Below are 21,528 nucleotides of genomic sequence, written 5' to 3' on the forward strand. Positions count from 1 at the left end.
TAGGATTTGATTTTAGACTATATGATTAACTTATTACAGTATATATTAATTTATTAGTCTCATATTAATGATTTATATATATATATATATATATATATATATATATTTAACAACTTTAAACAATTACTTGATTATAGTATAGTATTATTTTCTTTCTTTACTTTTTCTTCTTTTTATTGTCCTTTTTCGTCTAAAATATGTTACTCTAGTTTTATGAAACCAAGCATCGTATCTACATAATTTAAGGCAGCAACAGAGAATTAAACATATGAAATGTATATAAATTGGAGTCGCTCATCTCTCGTTCTCTCTCTCTCCATAAACACAAGTAACAACAACAAATTGACAATGGTATTTGCCCGTAAATGTTTTGTTGTTTTTCTCGTTCTCTCTATGTTCTCTCAAGGTAAATTAATCAATCGAATCTCGACCAACCTTTTCGTATGTAGTTTCATGCCTTATTGCCTTTAATCATCATCTTGGAGTGTCGTCTAATCCAGTTTCAATTAGGAATGATCGGTTTTGATCTCGCTTTTTGGATCATATAGAAATATATATATAGTCTGAACTAAGATTGAATCTCACTTGGTTAATTCGTTGTAATTAAAGCGTTTACGGTCTCCGATCTTTAGTTCGATTTCAGTTACGTTTACTTTGGTATATTTGGTCTTCGATCATGTCGTTTTTTTTTTCCTTGGGGATGCTACTATATATATAGCTTAAACAGGATTCAACATTCTTAATATCATGCTTATGACTTGTTGTCCAAAAATACCATTATAATATATGTCCATGACTTCATGCATCAGTTTTTTTTTTTTTTTTTTTTTTTGATAATCAATTATTATCCTGAGTTACAAAACTAATGAAAGAGAGCATGAAACAATAACCGGCAGGACTGTGCCGCTGCACTTTCGGTTTGATCCGGATCGGAACGGTGAGAACCGGGAGAGAAATCGCTGGACAACCGGAGTGGAAAGTGACGGTAACCAACACGTGTAATTGTCTTCAGAAGCAGGTGACACTGTCTTGCGGAGGGTTTGCTCCTGCGAAGCCTGTCAAGCCATGGCTGCTTAAGCCACAAGGAAACACGTGTCTTCTGATTATAGGAGCAGCTTTGCCAGCTGGCGCAACCGCTCAGTTCGCTTACGCCGGCCAGCCTTACATCTTCAGACCCGTTGGTTCCACGGTCGACCCAAGTTGCATGAACTGATTTCTTCGTTGTTACAACTTCTTATTAAAAAAAAAAAAACATTTAGTAGAAATGTTATCATCATATATTTCTTGCGACTCAAGGACGAAGATGTTATGACTTCTTGTGTGAAACTTGAGTTACATACAGAAATGTTAGAAGACTAATTGGCATATGATCTACAGAGAAATAACGCCTGTTATCATTTCCTCTTCTTCATCTTCTTATTGATCTTTCTCTATTGTCTTCAACTTCATCATCATATATCATGCGTACTCTTCTTCTACCTCACCTCTTTGATCATCTTCTTTGTTTGCGCCTTCGCCTTCGTCATGGTCTTAATCATATTTCTCTCTCTCACTTGCGTCTTTATTCTCATCTATTGTCACACATAGATTTTTAATGTATTTCTTCGATGATGATTCTTCAATCTTGCGATTAAACACTCATTTCTCAAAGGTTTGATCCATTGCCATCAAAAATTCAATGTTTTTGGCTACTTATTTACCAAAATTTTAAATTCATACTTGTGGTAGGCATGCTTTCAAAACCAGTTGGCCGATTGTGTAAACTAACATTTTTATTGAATTGAATTGAATTTAGGATTTCGTTTAGGAAGAAAATATGCTGTTCTTAGAAATGTAATTTAATATTTATAAATCATTGAATATGACTTTCCTTAAATATGTGAAATTTTGACTAAAAGTCTAAAACCAACTATATTTGAATTTGATACCTTAATTCTCCAAAATTTACTTTTAAATTCATCTAAATCTTTCAATTCCATTCAAAATTCCTAAAATTTAGAGTGTCCAAAATAAATAGAATTAATTGAGAGATTCAATATGCCTTTCTTAAACTGTAGTATAATTTCTTCTTTTGTCAAGTAGTATATTTTGTTTACATATATTCTTGTGAAATCTAGAGAATCGTATCTTCTTATAATTAAAAGAGGAGTATGTTTTTATAAATGTCCGAAATCCTCACTGTATTTACAGCAATTGCCACTGAATACATATAAAAGGAAAAGGAATCGATTAATTGAACATGGTAAATGTGTCAGAAATTATTTAAAGAAAAAAAACCCACCCAAACAGCTAGGATCCGCGTGTTTTTAAAAAAAACCCGGTTTCCATTTTCCTATGGGACAGATTAATACATATCGGCCATATTATCAATACCAAGAAGTTTTAAAAATTGTCCATAAGCCCAATATTTTCAGCCTTCGACAAACACACTTAAGAATATTCCTTGGTATTTTTTTTGGTAACTATTCAAACAATATCTTCTCAATCAATCCCGCCCTCAAATCTCTCTACATAATCTTGACAATCAATCAACATTGAAAGCAAATTCTATCATATATATAATATAATCCTAATCATAACCAAAAATCTTGTAATCATGAACGCCTCTTTGTTACAAATCCTATACGATACCCTAGGATACTCGACCACTATAAATAATCCAACATCAAACACATTCATAACTCATCAAGCAAAAATCATTTCTCAAGCAAAATTCAACAAGCAACAAACAATGGCTACAACTTACGCTTACCTTCGTGACGTTAAGCCTTACAAGACTTCTTGGAAGGTCCAAGTCAAGGTCCTTCATTCATGGAAGACCTACTCAACAAGGTTTGGTGAAACTTTCGATATGGTGCTCTCAGATGTCCAAGTAAGTTTAAATACTGGTGTCTCCCATCATTCACCTTTAATTTTATGTTTTATAATGCAACTACAATGTACCTTATAACTTCTTTTACCAGGGGACGAAGATTCACGCTTCTATCAAGAAAGACTTGATCAGTCGTTTTGAAAACAAGATCGTGACCGGGCAATGGAGAATTGTCGAGAACTTTGGTTTGAGTATCGCCACTGGTCAATTCAAGCCTACTGCCCATCGTTACAAGATGTCTTTCATCACTCAAACCATTGTCAGTAGGATGGACTCTGTGTCTGATGATCCGTATTTAACTCTTTCCCCATTTGTTTCTGTCCTTTCCGGCAACCTGAATGAAAACCATCTGATTGGTGAGTTATTTTAATTTTACCATATCGAATGTTTAAAGAAAACTAAAATATTTGCTAATTCAATGACATCATTCATCAGATATTGTTGGTCAAATTGTGAATGTTGGAGAGATGGAAACCATCGATGTCAACAACAGACCCACTAAGAAGATCAGTTTTGAGCTTCGGGATGAGAGGTAGCATTTTATTCTAAATACTTTATATGTGAAAACATATGTCTTCCGAACACTCATAACATTGTTTAATTGTGCATTGCTTTTATTAGTGATGATAGACTACCATGCACTTTGTGGGATACATTCGCTGAGCAAGTGCATAGTGCTTGTGAACATGATACTCAAGCACATGTTATATGTCTGGTGAGATTTGCGAAAATCAAGACTTACAATGGTAAGTTTTAATCATTTAACCTTATCCTAGAGTAGTAATTTTTTGCTTAAAAAACCTCAATGTTGTAAGTTTTAACCAGTCGGGATTTAAAAAATCTTCAATGTTGTTTACTCTTATAGAGAAGAGGAGTATCTCCAATGCTTTCAACGCATCTGTGGTGGTAATTAATCCCGACTATGCTGACATCCTAGAGTGGCAGAATAAGTAAGTTTAACTACATATATTTAAGACCCGGTTATGCTTAGTGTATATTGGATTTTATCAGCCCTACTTAACATATATGTACATATATGTAAGGTTGCCAAATGATGGGCTTGCTATTACCTTAATTGAGAGGAGACCAAGGAATAATTTGTAGTTAGCAAGTGTAGGCGAGTTCTACCAGAACTTCCCAAGGAGGAACATACAAGCTATCTCGGATATGATTGACGTAATTAATTTCATTGTATCAGTGTTAAAAATCATAAAATTATCAGGATGTTCTTTTCAAATTATACCAGTGTTTTTTCTAATTCGAATATATACACATGTGTAGGAAGGAAAGGTCAAATTGATATGTACTATTTATGCCATAGATTGTGATTGGGCTTGGTACTATATCTCGTGCAAAAGGTGTAACAAGAAGGTTACACCTATCAACGCAATCACCAATGGTTCTGTCTCAACGGCAAAGAAACCCCAGTTCTGGTGTGATGGGTGTCGAGGACATGTTACTAATGTTCTTGCAAGGTATACACATACAAATATTTCAACAATTTAGTGCCAATTATAGGTGTATAATCTCCATACTCATCTTTGAACGTTATGGTGGTAGGTACAAACTACATGTCAACATTATGGATAATTCTGGTGAGTTGAAGTTGATGCTCTTTGATAGCATGGCCACAGAGATTGTAGGCTGTTCAGCAAACTCACTCATTGATGTGCCATTTTATGAGGTATTTCATATGATTATCCTATAGCAATGACTTAATAAACGAGTTTTACAAAGTTAACTATCTAAAATTCCTGCTGTTTAATAATTATAGATGGAAGATCCTGACAACTTGCCAGATGATATCAAGAATTTGGTCGGAAAAACATTCCAGTTTCTTGTGAGTGTTGAAAGTGAAACCTGTGGAATGAGTTGGATATCTACAAGGTTTCAAGGGTGCTGGTTAATGATGGTGTACCGGATGATGATAGCACCGGATATCATGTTTCATTTTACAACTCAATGAAATTAACAAAACGTTTATAGCATTCAAATGTTAATACTTATATTTTTATAATATTTATTTGTTCTAGGCTAGCCTGTGCTTGACCAGCAGTCAGGAATTCTCTGATTTCACGACTCCATCGTCAAAGTGTTCAAGTCCTGATAAAGACTCCCCTAATGATAGTTCCTCTACTACAAAGAAGCTTTCTTTGGACAACATCAAGGTGGTCCAGATTAAGCAGGAGAAGTTGACGAAGGCAGAGATGGTGAATGAGGCAAAGAAGAAGAAGTCGTGAGCAATGGGAGATTTGAAGACTGCTTTGTTGAAGAAAAAAGAATAAGGGTTGAGTTTTTTTTTTTTTTTTTTTATGTTAAGGATTTAAAAGTTGTTTGCAAGTTTTTTAAGTTTCTAGTTTCGAAGAATTGATCCAGTGTGACGAATCTGGTCAGAATAATTTGTTTCTCTTTTCCCAATAATAATAATAGGATGAATTCCTTATTTTCGTCCTTTACAATTGTTGAACAACTTTAAGAACTCAAAATTCGAATTATATATATTGAATATTTGAAAATACACAAAAAGCTGAAGATCAAATAGTAAAAAGTAGGTTTGTTGATAATCGAAACAAGTAAACCAATTGCAACCATCTTGGTAACTTAAAAAGTTTATAGCTATCAATCTGTCAATCAAAACCAGTTTAAACTAGATTTGAAAATAGATATAAAATTAAAATTCAAATATTTTATATATATTTATAAAATACAAGAGGCAGTCGTTATTTATTTATGTCTATGACTTTGAGAAATTATTCTCTCAACGTATATATAAATAGATAGTCAGTGTTAAGTTTTGAGAGAAAATTATAAGCTGCAGGGAAAGCAAAAAGTTTCCAATATCAAAAGTTTCAGAAAAAAACTCACCATGTCTCATCGGTCCTTTTTCGAAGATATTACTTTAGATTCATCAAAGAAGACAAAGTGGACTATTTTTGTCAAAATTCTGAGTATTTGGAAAGCAAAAGAGCATTTTATTGAAATGATTCTCGCAGATGAGAAGGTATGCTATCTTTTGTTTTGTTTTTTAGTTTTTGTGATCTTCTATTTACCTTATCTCACAGTTTATGTAATTCCATTGGTTTAGAAATTGTTTTAAGTTCCTTTTTATTTTTATTTTATCGCAGGGATCTAGAATTGATGCTTCAATACCTCCGATCAAGTATAAAGAGAAATTTAAGAGATACCTCCAAAGTCGAATCCGTACTTAGTTCACCCCTTTAATTTCATTTTTATTCCTAAAACAACAATGGATCCCATCGGTCCAAAATCGACGAGTCAGTTCTTTGATTTTACTACAGCAACACAAATTGTGAATGCAACAGAAGCTGATAAGAAAGGGGTTGTTGGTTTGTTTCCGATTATCAGGTAAAATCCCTTTTATATATTTACTGAATATTGAAAAGTTTTATTCATGTTTTTATGTAGATGCATGTGGAGTTCTCATGAGTGTAACTCCGATTGCAAAGATACATTATATGGACAAGAATAGTGGATGTGAATCTGAAGCAAATATGGTCAATTTCAAACTAAAAGATACCACGTAAGTTACTAAACCTTTTAAAGATCATTCTATGTTTTGTATAATCCGTAATATCCTAACCAGACAAAGTATATATCTATTCTTAAAACTCTGTTAGTGGGAGGATTATGAAATGTGTTGCAATAGAAAAAACGTGTGATGACTTTGTTAAGAATTGGTCTAGAAGGGTATCTGATATCAATTATGTTAATGGGTCAATCCTTTGCGTTCTACGTTTCTGTAGATACGCTTCATTCCAAGGTGAGTGTAACTTTTATGTATCTTACCAAAATAAAAGTGTATGTTACTTATAGATTTGTCAAAGTATTTACTATTAATCATTTCTAAATTATTTCAATCGTAGCTCAAAATTGCTTAATGTCTGATTCTGCCTCTTCAAGATGCTTCTTTGATAAAGAATTCCCAGAAATCTACAGGAAAAATTACAGGTTTGATTGTGTAGTCATTTAATCATCATATATCGACTGCTAACCAACATATAAATTTGGACTGCTAACCATCTTTTTTTTCATATGAAAGTGGACTTGAACTGTCAGAAGAAGATGAAGTCTTTATGGAGGTTGTTGAACAAAACTTTTAAACTAACGAAGAATCCCTTTTAGAATCTATATTTATGTAATTGATGTTTAACGTTTGAAATATTTTTTTTCTGAAAATTCTTAAAAGTGTTATTGTTTTTTGTTTTATTTAAAACCATAAGTAAAATTTGAAATTTTAAATTAGCATATTTTTCATTTGTTTGATAAATTTCAACTATTATAATGGAAATTTAATAGTTAGTCCTTTAAATTAGGAGTCTCTTTACATACCTTTTTTATGTTGGCGAAGATTACGGTCAGAATCCATGTAGAATTTCTATTACCTGCACCCAAGGAGGACCAAAATTGTTATCTCACACATATAAATGTAAAGTCAACTTAAAATCTAAAAGATTTCCCACATTTAAACATTAGCAAAATTACCGGATAAAATACCGGTACCACAACCTTACAAAATCTCAAATTGATTTACAAGTAACTTTTTACAAGCAATTCTATTGACATATAAACATGAAACCATCTCTTCATTTGAGTTTTTCGTAAAAAGACGACAAATTATTAACACATTTTGCTATACATACTTATTAATGAAGACCAAGAGAGGGTTATTGGAACAAGTAGTTGATCATGAAAAACAACCGACTAAAAGAATATGTTCGTCTTCAGCTCATACCGAAAAAACAAATCAATCCAATCTGGTGAATGTTAGAGGCGTTTTTGGGCGGATTTTTAGTGACATAACAAACTTGACGCCTATTATTATAGATGAATCCATTGATCCAACCAGAAGAAGTATTATTCCCAGCAATGCAGGTAGTAACGTAGACAAAACTTACCTGTAAAGCCATTATTCTTTCACACAATTTACTTTGTCGTGTAATATTCTGCCTGCAGAAGCTTTTCTGGGATTAGATGAAAACAATGGTTTTACACATGTTCCAATCCGAGAAAGTTTGAGTCAAGGAGTTACCATTGTAGATGAGGACATTTGCTTCCTACATACTCCTGCCACTACTACGCTTGAGAGAGGACTACCTTCAATGTATTCGAAAGGTTAGTCGTATTCTATTTTGAAAATAAATAGAAATGTTTACATTGTTACCAGAAATAAAATTTATTACCTACATTTGCAGGGACGGTACCGTCTGTAATCGAACATTGTGAAAATCTCACACCCGTGAAAGTAAACCAATCTTACTCATCTCCTAGAAGTCATGAATTCATATCATCCATACGAAAGCAATCTCAGAAATGTAAAATAAAATAAAAAAAAAGCCAACCCTATTTAATATCTATCCATTTCAAATGTCATTACCTGTCCATTACTAAGTAAATCTATTGTTTCAATATGTGCAGTTAGAAGGATCGACGAACAAGAAAACTCCATTCTGTCTGCAGTGAATATAAGACAATCATATTCTAAACTAGGAACTAGCAATTTTGTCGAGAACTTAAGGAATGAATCTTTAAAAGGTAATCAATGAATATGATTGACATCTTCTTAAAAAACCCCACTACAAAGAACCTTTCCTATAACGTTTGGTATCTCTATTGTGCACAACTCATATTAACCCAAGACCAACAAAAGCAACTATAACTCAACAAACTGTGTCTCCTGAAAGTGCTATTTCACAAGGTATGTCTTTGTACTTAATTACAGTTCCTATGTTTATTTATTAGATATATAGTTAAAATTTTGAAGTCTGCATTTATACTCACAGAAACTGTTCCTACCAAAAAAACTACAAGGAAGATTCTTGAGCGAAAGCTAAAGAAATGCTCACGTAAGATTTTACAAGATATTACAAACATACCAAATAGTATGAGAAGACATAAGCCACACCTTCCAGCGACAAGTCATTCTGCATTAATAGACACAAATTTAACAGGTTTAGCTTATTAATTTAGAAAGAATATTTAACTGAATAATAAAATAGTACATTCAAAATTAATCTTTCCTTTCAGATTCACCATTACAACAATTTGTCCATGCGGCCAGAAAGGAAAAAAAGACATCGGTTCCTAATTTGGAATTCTATTCTCATCAAAATGATGATGCTTCGTCTACAGGAGGTATCGTTGAATAATTTTTTTATTTTTTTCAATGACAATTATCCTTTTTTTTTGGCTAAAATCAATTACAATTATATTACAGGAGATGACCACTCAGATAATGAACAACACTTTGATGTGAGTAGTCAAGAAGAGAATGATTCAGATCATTCAAAAACTGATAGTGATCATTCTATTGGCACAAGGAATATGATTAATGTTCAGAAGATTTGTGGTACATATAATAGGCGTCATAAAGGTGAGTCATTTATGACGCCTATTATATGAGTAGAATCACCGAATTAAATGCAAGGGGTCAATGTTCAAGACCAAAAATTACCAAAGGTGAGTCATTTACACAAATCAAATGTTTATAATTTCATGAAGCAGTCTTCTAATAGATGTATCTTCTTAATGGAAATACAGTGTCAAATGAAAAGTATGTAGACCATGGTGACCCAACATTCAAGTGTTCTTACTGTGGTGCAATGATGTGGTATGATGAGCGAATAAACAAACGCAGAAGGTCAAAAAAGCCGAAATTTTCATTATGTTGCTTACAAGGAACCGTTAAACTACCACTTCTGAAAGAAGCACTTGAACTTATTAGGGAATTGCTTAGTAAGGATGATGCGCTTAGCAGGCATTTTCGTGAGAATATCAGGGCTTATAATATGTTATTTGCATTTACTTCTCTTGGTGGTCAAGTAGATCGTTCAGTTGAAAAGGGTAAAGGTCCTAAGAAATTTCAATTACATGGCCAGAATTTTCACAAAATTGGTAGTTTGAAACCCGAAGATGGTGACTATGCTAAATTTTCCCAGCTCTATATCGTTGTCACAGATAATGAGATTGAAAACAGATCATCTGTAATGAGGTATTGTTCTTATTGTTAATAAATATACTCTCTAACGAATTTTCTTATTCTACATGATCAAACTTGATTTAAATTGTCTATTTTATTTATTGTACTAATTGTGTGTTACTTTATTATTATGCACAGCAAGGGAAAGCAGTCCGGAAGTCTGAAAGGTAGACAAAGTATACGAAAAGAACTAATTGCAAAACTTATTCGTCTGTTGGATAAAGTTAATCCGTATGTTGAGTCATTTAGGCAACCTAAAGATAAGTTTGCTGCTGATGAGAATGCGAAGTTTCACATGCGGATTGTAAGTGATCGTGTAGGTAAAGATGGAAGAATCTATTCTATGCCAACATCATCAGAAGTAACTGCATTGATCCCAAGTGATTTTCACCCTGAGATGCCCGGACGTGATATTATTGTACAAGAAAAAAGCTCTGGCAGATTACAAAGAATAAGTGAAGTTCATGTTGCTTACTTGGCACTACAGTATCCTCTTATTTTTCCATATGGTGAAGATGGTTTCAGAGTTGGAATTGAGAAGTGTTTAAACGGTAATCAGAAAGATAAAGAAAAAAAGTTTATTTCCATGCGGCAGTGGTTTGCTTTCAGAATCCAAGAAAGAGAAAACGAGGCTCAGACTCTACTTCGGTCTAAGCGCCTTTTCCAACAATTTTTGGTTGATGCATACACGACTTTAGAAACAAACAGGTTGTCGTATATCAAATATAATCAGTCTACTATCCGTTGTGATAACTATGCATCAATTCAAGCTGCAACAGAGGCCAGAACAAATAGCATGGAAGAGCAAGGAAAGGAAGTTCGAATACCAGCCTCTTTCACTGGTGGACCTCGGTATATGTTGCATAGTTATTATGATGCAATGGCTACATGTAAACAGTATAGCTTTCCTGACTTATTCATTACATTTACATGTAACCCTAAGTGGCCAGAAGTAACAAGGTATTTGAAAAAGCGGAAGCTTAATTCTGATGATAGACAAAACATTATGTGTCATATCTTCAATATTAAACTTGATTCTTTGATGAAAGATTTAACGGAAGACTATCTCTTAGGGAAGACTATAGCTGGTAAGAATATTAATTACCAGTTTATTCACCACAATCTTTCACATACATGTTCTAATTCATGATTTTTTTAATAAAATGCAGCTATGTACACGGTTGAATTCCAGAAGCGGGGACTTCCTCATGCTCATATTTTGTTATTCATGGATCCTAGTTGTAAATTGCCAACAGCTGATGATATTAACAAAATAATCTCAGCTGAGATACCAGATAAGGATGAAGATCCTGAACTATACATCATTGTTAAGGATTGTATGATTCATGGACCTTGTGGTGCGGCTAATATAAATTCTCTGTGTATGGTGGATGGAAAGTGTTCTAAGTTTTACCCAAAAGAGAATGTTAACGAAACTTTAGTTTGTAAAGACGGATATCCAATCTATAGAAGGCGAGCATCTTCTAATTTTGTAGAGAAAGGTCCACTGAAGTGTGATAACAGATATGTTGTTCCTTACAATCGTATCCTATCATTGCGATATCGTGCTCACATCAATGTTGAGTGGTGCAACCAATCCGGTTCAATAAAGTACTTATTTAAGTATATTAACAAAGGGCAAGATCGTGTTGCAGTTGTTCTAGAACCTAAAAAGAAAACTACGGATACGAATGAGACTGAAGCTGGGAGTAACAATGTTACAGATGGTGAGAAAACAAAAAAGGATGAAATAAAGGAATACTTTGATTGCAGGTTCGAATCACAGACTCCTAATTGCCTTTCTTTTGTATTTGTTTTCTTTACAAAATTTTTTTTTTTCTTTTTTTGTAGATATGTTTCAGCTTCTGAAGCAGCGTGGAGGCTTTTCAAGTTTCCAATACAGTATAGAAGTATAGCAGTCATGAAACTTCCATTTCATCCACCAGGAAAGCAACCAGTTTTTTATAAAGAGAAGGAGAAGATCAAAGATGTACTTGACAGAAGAGCTAATGTCGATTCTATGTTCATGGCCTACCTAAATCTGAATAAGGTTAATGCATTTGCTAGAACGCTTACTTATGCAGAAATTCTTAAATACTTTACTTGGGATGGTAAAAATAAACAATGGAAGGTAAGGCAGAGGGGATTTGCTATTGGAAGGATCAATTATGTTCCACATAGAATGGAAGCGGAATATTATATGAGAATCCTTCTTGGAATCGTTAGAGGTCCCAAAACTGATGAAGATATCAGGATATACAGAGGTGTTGTGTATGATACATACAAAAAAGCATGTTGGGCTCGAGGTATTTTAGAAGACGACAAAGCTTATATCAATAGTATTATTGAAGCAAGCTTCTGGTTTTTTGGAGACCAACTTCAGAATCTTTTTGCTATGATGCTTCTAGATTGTTGTTTATCAAGGCCACAACATATGTGGGAAGAAACATGGCATGTTTTATCAGAAGACATTGAAGCTAAGAAAAGAGAAAAATACAATAATCCAGGTTTCTAATTATTTGTATTGTATTTTTGTTTGATAATCTCATCCGTATGTACGGTTTGCGAAAACTAAGAAACTAATTATATTTCCATATATTTTGATATTGCAGATTTAAATTTAACAGATGAGGAGAAGAAGAATTATACGCTTCAAGAAATTGAAGAGATATTGTTATGCAATGGTGGAACTCTGAAAGAAATTGAAGAAATGCCAAAGCCAAACAGCATAGGTTTAGATCATTCCAACTGTTATATAACAGAGGAGAAGAACTACAATCGTGATGAATTGAAAGAAAAACATGATGAATGGATAGAGTTGATGACGTCTGAGCAAAGGGCAATATATGATGAGAGAATGGTAGTTGTTTTAAATGACTGTGGAGGAGTCTTTTTTGTTTACGGTTTTGGTGGAACAAGAAAGACTTTTATGCAGTGTTCAAGAAAGCGCTAGGCGGTATCTGGGCGGTGACCCAACGCCTAGCGCCTAGAACGCTTAGTCGGAGTCTAAACGATTTTTATGCGGTTTAGGCGTTTACAACATAAAACATTATATATAATTATATTAAAATATATGTTATAAAAATAAAAAAATTATAAATTATAAACAACGGTAAGAAAAATCTATTTATTTAAGTTATATTAACAACATATAAATGTTTATAATTACATATATAGATATAAAACATAATAATTTAATTATATGTAATTTAAAAATCAAAAATAAATATTAAAATAAAATGTATGTAATTTTAAACGGGTTAGGCGGTCATCTAGGCGTCTGCTGAGCGCCTAGCGCCTAGACGGCGCCTAGGCGGCCACCTAGACCGCTTTCTTGAACACTGCTTTTATGTGGAAAACTCTTTATGCAGCTGTTAGATACAGGGGATTGATAGCTATAAATGTTGCCTCAAGTGGTATAGCTTCTTTGCTGTTAGAGGGTGGAAGGACTGCACACTCAAGGTTTTGTATCCCTATAAATCCTGATGATTTTACAACCTGTAATATCAATCCTACTTCAGATTTGGCTAAGATGTTGAAAGAAGCGTCTCTCATCATATGGGACGAAGCGTCTCTCATCATATGGGACGAAGCACCAATGATGAGCAGATATTGTTTTGAGAATCTGGATAGAAGTTTATCAAATATAATGAGAAATGTAGACAACAAGCCGTTTGGTGGAAAGGTAGTTGTATTTGGAGGCGACTTCAGACAAGTATTACCTATAATAAATGGTTCTGGTAGGGCTCAGATTGTTCTAGCTTCATTGAACTCTTCGTATCTATGGGAACATTGTAAGGTTCTGTCTTTGACGAAGAATATGCGGCTTATGTCAAAGAATATGACAGAGATTGAAGCAAGGAATATAAAGGAGTTTTCTGATTGGATTCTAGCTGTTGGAGATGGGAAAATTCCCGAAACAAACGATGGGGAAGCTCTTATTGATATTCGAGAAGAATTGCTAATAACAGATGTAGTTGATCCTATTGATTCTATAAGTAGGGCCGTATATGGTGATTTGGAAAAGTTGCATACAAAAACAGATCCGAAGTTTTTCCAAACAAGAGCTATTTTATGTCCAACAAATAGTGATGTTAACACCATGAATGAAAGACTGCTTGAGAAGCTCCAAGGTTAGTATCTACTTTTAAATCAGCTGGATTTTTAGTTTTTCCGATCTTAGTTAAATACAATAATAACGTGATCATATATCTATACAAGTGAAGAAATGATGTACTTAAGTGCTGATAGTATTGATCCTCAGGACAGCGAATCAATAAACAACCCTGTTTTCAGTTCTGACTTCTTAAATAGTATAAAGCTCTCAGGGTTGCCAGATCACAGTCTTCGTCTTAAGATTGGTGCTTTTGTAATGTTACTGAGAAATATAGATCCTAAAGGTGGTTTATGCAACGGTACACGATTGCAGATTACTCAGATGGGGATTAATGTCCTAGAAGCTTGCGTTATTACCGGTGAAAGAGTTGGAGAGAAAGTGTTAATTCCAAAGGTTTTAATTAAACCGACTAATACTGCCTTTCCGGATGAGAAGAAGAAAATTTCCATTGTCTGTAGCTTTTGCGATGACTATAAACAAGAGTCAAGGACAATCACTCGAAGAAGTTGGTCTTTTTCTACCTCGACCAGTGTTTTCTCATGGCCAGTTATATGTGGCCCTTTCTAGGGTCACATCGAAGAAGGGTTTGAAAGTGCTTATCTTAGATAAAGATGGAGGGACAACAAAGCAAACGATGAATGTTGTGTTCAAGGAAAATTTTCAAAATATATGGAAGTAAGGTCTGGTTTGGTGTTTGTTGTTTAAAATTTTTAAATTGCAAGTGTGAATTTTGTTTTTCCAGTCTTCTATTAGGTAAACATTTTGGGGATGTTTGGTTTGTTTCGTATTTGAAGAAATTTACTTAATATACTTAATATTTCGTATTATACTGTTATCTGAAATAAGCATAGACCAACTAAAACAAAACAATGGTGTTTTAATTTCTTTAGGGGTGATAAAATCTTTTGTTTTCGTTATTTGTTTTCACATGACCATTCATTCATAGACTAATTTAACAAACAATGCCAAAAACAGAGAGGAATGTAACTAACCGAGTAAGACGTCATCACTGTTTCTTTTTATTTGTCTGTAATTGTTGATGTTATAACTCCAGCTTTCTGCAGAATCGTTGTATACATGGAAAGAACATATATTATTGTATGAGGAAGTTTAAAGAATATTGTAATTTGGATAAACAAAATCAAACTCGAACTTATCTTGCTTTGGTGTTGAATCATTATACTTTACCAACTTCAGGAAATACATGTAAGAGATAGATTGGTTAAGATCTGAATTCATCTTATAACCAAAAATTTCAAAACACAGACCCTAAAAATCGAATTTAAGGTCAGATTGTAATAGAGTGAATTGAATATATCGATATAACCCTCTAGACGAAAATTTAGATTGTAAATTCGAACTTAGCTACACTTACGAATTGAACAACAGTTGAAAGGGAAAGATATACAATTCCGATTATATGTTTGGAAGTATCAAATAATCCAATTATTGAGAAGACCGAATACATAGAGTTTTTTAATCAAGAACTTACCAAGCAACAAGATCGGAGATTGAAATCAACCATCTCGGATTGAATTCGAGTAAGTAGATCAATAAGCAATCAAATATAGAGATCTGGAAGGTGAGAATTTGTTGTACAATCGTGATCTGAGATTTTGGGTTCCGTTCTTCCATAAAAAAAAAAAAAAATGTTTGTTCCTTTTTAAATAAAAATAAAGGAAGAAGGTAAAAAAAACAAAACAGATAGTCCCCGAAGAAAACTCAACAAAACTGAGTGTCTTTTTTTTTTTAAGCTTGGTCTTTTCCTTTCTTTTGTTTTTGTTCACATGTCTATATTATTATTACTTATGAATTGTCCTAAATAATTGAATGTTTAGGACATGATTATCATATGTCTACACAAAGTACCATTGCAATGTTAGTAATGTGAATCTATTGATTGTTACAATATCCCAAAATATACTTCCAAACTAAATACACAAACAAAACTTCATACTATATATTAATTACAATTTTTAAACACTACACATTTTAATGTATAAAAAAAATTTAAAAATAATAATCCTATTTAGCTAAAAGATTTAAATTATATTAACAATATAATACACTTTTAAGTTATACTCATTATAACTAGGTTTAATTTGATGTTTGAAATAGTTACTAATTAATTGCAAACTAATCTACCTTATGACTAATAAACATAAAAAATTATAACTTATAAATTATAAAACATTTGAACTGCGGTGTACCGCGGGTTCGAACCTAGTCTATAAATTAAGGCAAGAGACAATTAAACATATGCAATGAATATAAATTAGATCGGTTCATTACTCTTCCTCCACCCTAAAGACAAATACATTTTAACAAATAACAATGGCGCTTGCTCTTAAATATTTTGTTGTTTTTCTTCTTCTCTCTATGGTCTCTCAAGGTAATGTAATTAATCCGAATCTCTAACAACGTTTTGTATGTATCTAAGAAGAAGTGTCATGCCTTTTGCTTTTGGTACATGTATACATATATAACCTCATTGTCAACCATCATCTTGGAGTGTCTAATTGAATTTTATTAGGACTCGGTCGGTTTGATTTTTCGATTTTTTTGGATTAATTATTTATGAAACATCTTTGGAGTGTCTAATGAGAGAAGCATGAATTAAACTATATAACCCACAGGACTGTGCCGCTGCAGTTACAAAAATCTCCAGATCGGAACGGTAAGGACCGGGAGAGAAATCGCCGGACAACCGGAGTGGACAGTGTCGGTAATCAACACGTGCAATTGTCTTCAGAAGCACGTGACTCTGACTTGCGCAGGGTTTGCTCCGGTGAAGCTTGTGGAGCCATGGCTACTGCTCTCACACGGATTGACATGTCTTCTGATTAAAGGGGAAGCTTTGCCAGCTGGTGCCTCCGCTCAGTTCAGTTACGCCGGCGAGCCTTACATCTTCAGACCCGTCGGTTCCGCCGTCGACCCAAGTTGCAAGGATTCGCTGTGATAAGCTTCTAATTACATTCTTTTATGAGAGGAAAAGAAAAATAAACACTTCCAAAACTCGGATTATATTATTTGGTTTCCTGCGTCTCAAGTAAACATAGGTTTTCTTATTGTCCAAGAAACTGAGTTGTGATTCGCTTTGTGATACAGACATAAATGTTAGAAGATCAAGCATGCATCCTCAGAGAAACAATGTTTGATATCATTTCCTTTTTCTACGCCTTCATTATCATCTATCATAAATAATCATCACCATTAGTCCATAACTCTTGCAGTTGCACCATATATTCATTGGCGTAAACTTCATCTTCTGAAACGTATTGGGCCTGGGGAATTTAGGCATTATAATAAGCCCATCATAACAATTGGTTCGAAAAATGGTGCATAAGCCGGTAAAACTTCTTAACGGTGAAGTTGGAACATATGCAAAATCAAAAAAAAAAAAAGAGTAATAATTCTTACAGCTTTGTCTTTTAAATTTTAACCAATTGGGACACAATCAAACTTTTTTTAAAAAAGTTACGTACATTTCATTTGCATGACTAAATCATATGTCAACCAAAAGAACAATTATAATGTTTTTTTCAGTTTTTTAATTTAACAAATCGTAATCACCACTATTAGGAAAAAAAACAAAACTTTAATTATTTTTGTTTGTGGGGAAAAAACTCTAATAATTTATGTAGCAAGAAGCTAAGCAAACTCTCTTTAATTATTAATTGATTTTTTTTAAAAGTTAGAAAATATTCCCTCTTTACAGCAAAACAAAAACACCAAAGACTTTTCTTTCGTGTTTCCGAATACAATAATAGTTTTGCTAATTTGAACAAACAATCTCTGTTTTTTTTTTCAATATATATTTTTAATTAATTTTTTCCTCAAAAGAGAATATTTTTTAATTAGTGGATTAGGGTTCACTCCACCTCCAGCTACAGCTACAGGGAGGATAAAGTCGTGTCGTGCGTCTCTGGCATTTCCACCAAACCATTTAGTGTACGGAAACGTTTCTTCTCCGATCGGTCAAAGACACAACAATTTTCGAAATTAATCCTCTGTTTCATTCCTCTGCTTCATCATTTGTACAACTTCAATTTCATTTCTTGTATTTTCTCGGATAAAAATCTCACCTTTAAACTTATGGGAAAGCCAACGGCGAAGAAGAAGAATCCAGAGACGCCAAAAGATGCTTCCGGCGGCGGCGGTGGCGCTGGCGGAGGCAAGTCAGGGAAGACTTACCATCGTTCTACTTCGAGGGCTTTTGACGAAGATATGGAGATTTTCATTAGCAGAGCACTTGAGCTCAAAGAAGAAGGCAACAAGCTGTTCCAGAAACGCGACCACGAAGGAGCCATGTTGAGTTTCGACAAAGCCTTGAAGCTCTTGCCTAAGGAACATATCGATGTAGCTTATCTGAGAACCAGTATGGCTTCTTGTTATATGCAAATGGGATTAGGTGAGTATCCGAATGCGATTAGCGAATGTAATTTGGCATTGGAGGCTTCTCCTAGGTACAGTAAGGCTTTACTTAGGCGTTCTCGGTGTTACGAGGCTTTGAATAAGCTAGATTACGCGTTTAGGGATGCTCGTATTGTTTTGAATATGGAACCGGAGAATGTCTCTGCAAACGAAATCTTTGATAGGGTGAAGAAGGTGTTGGTGGATAAAGGTGTTGATGTTGATGAAATGGAGAAGAGCTTTGTTAATGTTCAGCCTGTTGGTGCTGCTCGTTTGAAGAAGATTGTTAAGGAGAGGTTGAGGAATAAGAAGAAGAAGAAGAAGAAGAGCGGTGGAAAGGATGAGGAACTGAAGATCAACAGAGGTGTGATTGAGAGTCCAAAGCTTGTTGACAAGGCAGACGAAGCTGTGAGCAGTGATAAGCCAAAGGAGGTTAAAAGCGATAAGTTTGAGATTGATGGAAAGACTTGCGGCAATAGAGAAGATAAGAAAACAAGTTTCAAGGGTGATAAAGGACAGAAAAAGAAAAGTGGTGGTAATAAGGCTGGAGAAGAGAGGAAGCTGGAGGATAAGGTTGTTGTCATGGACAAAGAGGTCATTGCCTCTGAGATTGTTCAAGGCGGAGGAAACACAAAAGAAGAAGCAACGGTTACTAGGACTGTCAAGCTGGTACATGGAGATGATATAAGGTGGGCACAACTGCCGCTGGATTCTAGTGTTAGACTTGTAAGAGACGTAATCAGGGATCGCTTTCCTGCTCTTAGGGGTTTCCTCATTAAATATAGGGATACAGAAGGTGATTTGGTAACCATTACCACAACAGATGAGCTGAGACTAGCTGCTTCTACTCATGATAAACTTGGCTCCCTTAGATTATATATAGCAGAAGTTAACCCCGACCAAGAACCAACCTATGACGTCATGAACAATAGTGAATCAACTGACAAGGTTTCCAAGAGGTTGAGCAGCCTTGCGGACAATGGAAGTGTCGGAGAATACATGGAGTCTGACAAAGCATCTACGTGCTTTGAGAACTGGATTTACCAGTTTGCGCAGTTGTTCAAGAACCATGTTGGGTTTGATTCTGATTCGTACTTGGACCTTCATAACCTTGGGATGAAGCTGTATACGGACGCAATGGAGGATGCTGTCACTGGTGAAGATGCGCAAGGACTCTTTGAAATCGCTGCTGAAAAGTTCCAAGAAATGGGTGCACTAGCTTTGTTTAACTGGGGTAACGTTCACATGTCAAAGGCAAGGAAGCAGGTCTGTTTTCCTGAGGATGCCTCGAGAGAAGCTATAATAGAAGCAGTTGAGGCTGCATTCGTGTGGACAAAGAAGGAGTACAACAAAGCTGCAGAGAAATACGAAGAAGCGGTTAAGGTTAAACCTGATTTTTACGAAGCTCTTCTAGCACTTGGGCAAGAGCAGTTTGAGCAGGCAAAGCTTTGCTGGTATCATGCACTCAAAAGCAAGGTAGACTTAGAAAGTGAGGCCTCCCAGGAGGTCCTGACGCTCTATAACAAAGCTGAAGATAGTATGGAGAGGGGTATGCAGATTTGGGAAGAAATGGAAGAACGTCGTCTAAATGGAATCTCCAAGTTAGATAAACATAAAAACATGTTGCAGAAGATGGAGTTAGATGAATTATTTAGCGAAGCTTCAGAAGAAGAATCTGTGGAGCAGGCAGCTAATATGAGTTCTCAGATTAACCTCTTGTGGGGTTCGCTGCTATATGAACGCTCTATTGTGGAGTACAAGCTCGGATTACCAACTTGGGATGAATGTTTGGAGGTTGCAGTGGAGAAATTTGAACTAGCTGGAGCTTCTGCAACTGATATAGCTGTGATGATAAAGAATCATTGTTCAAGCGAGGGTGCACTTGAAGGTAATGAAGTTATAATCCAATAATGCTCCTCTGTTAGTTTTCTTTTTGCTGCGCTGATATGAGGTGTGATATATAATAACAAACTCATAACAAACGCAGGTATGGGATTCAAGATTGATGAAATAGTACAAGCATGGAATGAGATGTATGATGCCAAGAGATGGCAGATGGGTGTCCCATCTTTCCGGCTAGAACCAATTTTCCGGAGACGTGCCCCAAAACTGCATGATATCTTAGAGAATGTATTTTCAGGGCCTGCTTGACCAAAATATTCTTCTCATATACACATAAAAATATCAGATTTTGTGTATCACTAGGTAAGTAGCAAGTCATTTCCGCTTTACAAATCCTGAAAATATGGCTGTCTATATGATAGTATTGGGTTGTTAGTGTTTCATTGGTTGAATGCTATCGACAAATCATTCTTGTTATGGAGCATGAATTAGGGGATTATATCTAAGATTTATTGCCTTCAAACAATGGTAATAAAAGATTTTATGAGATTGCTTGCCTCTGTCTCAAAGATTTCCCTAGAATCTCACTTATAAATTTAGTTTATCCTTTACAATTCTGTAGTTCTCCAGTGTTTTTCTGGCTTGATTTGCTGGGAAGCTAATCATTTTTTTTTTTGGTGGGAGGGAAGCTAATCATTTGTATATACTATTTGCAGGCATTTTGTTTGTTTGGGTGGGAGTGGGTGTGCATTCTTTTCTCCTCTCTATTGGTATGGTTTTGTCATTTTTCCAAAGGAACATTTTTTTGGGATTTCCACGGGGATATATACTCTTGGCCTCTGCGGTTTTGATGTGGTGGCTGAGACTGATTGGGATTCAGTCCAGAGAAGAAGGTTTAGATGGGCTAATCCTCTTCTCTTCAGATTGATTCAAAATATTGGTTATTTGTTCTTCTTTGTTTTGTTTTATACCATAGCTTTGTATTTTTTTTTGTTGTTTATTGTTGTTAAATTGGATTAGTTTATATTTAATTTGTGATTGTTGTGTGAATATCTGCGTCGCTTGAAAGATTCAGACTTCATTGTGATTTCTTTATGACATACAGCATTTTTAAATCTTAAAATAAAGACTCAATAGACCAACTATTTCATCAGCATTCATCTCTATCCCTCTCTCTCTGGATTAATTTCGTGACTTTCACCAAAATATTGATTTCAGGAGGGGCTTATGATAACATACAAAGATATCAATACCTTAACTTAATAGGTATAGCTGTGTGTAATTTGT

At 34.5% G+C, this 21,528-nt stretch overlaps 4 protein-coding genes and 1 pseudogene across 4 annotated transcripts; all 5 read left to right on the forward strand.

Moving 5' to 3' along the window:
• Positions 1-179: 179 nt before the first annotated feature.
• On the forward strand, positions 180-1,406 carry LOC104721624 (uncharacterized). Its single transcript, XM_010439653.3, has 2 exons — positions 180-406; positions 897-1,406. The coding sequence occupies exons 1-2, from the start codon at positions 274-276 to the stop codon at positions 1,211-1,213; spliced, it is 450 nt and encodes a 149-aa protein (XP_010437955.2). The 5' UTR covers positions 180-273; the 3' UTR covers positions 1,214-1,406.
• A 1,325-nt stretch (positions 1,407-2,731) lies between these two features.
• LOC147933612 (replication protein A 70 kDa DNA-binding subunit B-like) lies at positions 2,732-12,384 on the forward strand (annotated as a pseudogene).
• A 195-nt stretch (positions 12,385-12,579) lies between these two features.
• Positions 12,580-15,100, forward strand: LOC104774082 (uncharacterized). The gene is made up of 4 exons (XM_087472270.1): positions 12,580-12,793; positions 13,214-14,002; positions 14,096-14,379; positions 15,041-15,100. The coding sequence occupies exons 1-4, from the start codon at positions 12,580-12,582 to the stop codon at positions 15,098-15,100; spliced, it is 1,347 nt and encodes a 448-aa protein (XP_087328396.1).
• A 1,220-nt stretch (positions 15,101-16,320) lies between these two features.
• On the forward strand, positions 16,321-16,945 carry LOC104774081 (uncharacterized). The gene is made up of 2 exons (XM_010498744.1): positions 16,321-16,378; positions 16,623-16,945. The coding sequence occupies exons 1-2, from the start codon at positions 16,321-16,323 to the stop codon at positions 16,943-16,945; spliced, it is 381 nt and encodes a 126-aa protein (XP_010497046.1).
• A 709-nt stretch (positions 16,946-17,654) lies between these two features.
• On the forward strand, positions 17,655-21,368 carry LOC104727623 (protein PHOX4). The gene is made up of 3 exons (XM_087473855.1): positions 17,655-20,287; positions 20,387-20,604; positions 20,958-21,368. Exons 1-2 carry the CDS (start codon positions 18,082-18,084, stop codon positions 20,548-20,550), a joined length of 2,370 nt encoding a protein of 789 aa, XP_087329981.1. The 5' UTR covers positions 17,655-18,081; the 3' UTR covers positions 20,551-20,604; positions 20,958-21,368.
• Positions 21,369-21,528: the final 160 nt, after the last annotated feature.

The sequence above is a fragment of the Camelina sativa genome, chromosome 11, assembly GCF_030686135.1.
Source record: "Camelina sativa cultivar CO46 ecotype springtype chromosome 11, ASM3068613v1".
NCBI classification, from domain to species: Eukaryota; Viridiplantae; Streptophyta; class Magnoliopsida; order Brassicales; family Brassicaceae; genus Camelina; species Camelina sativa.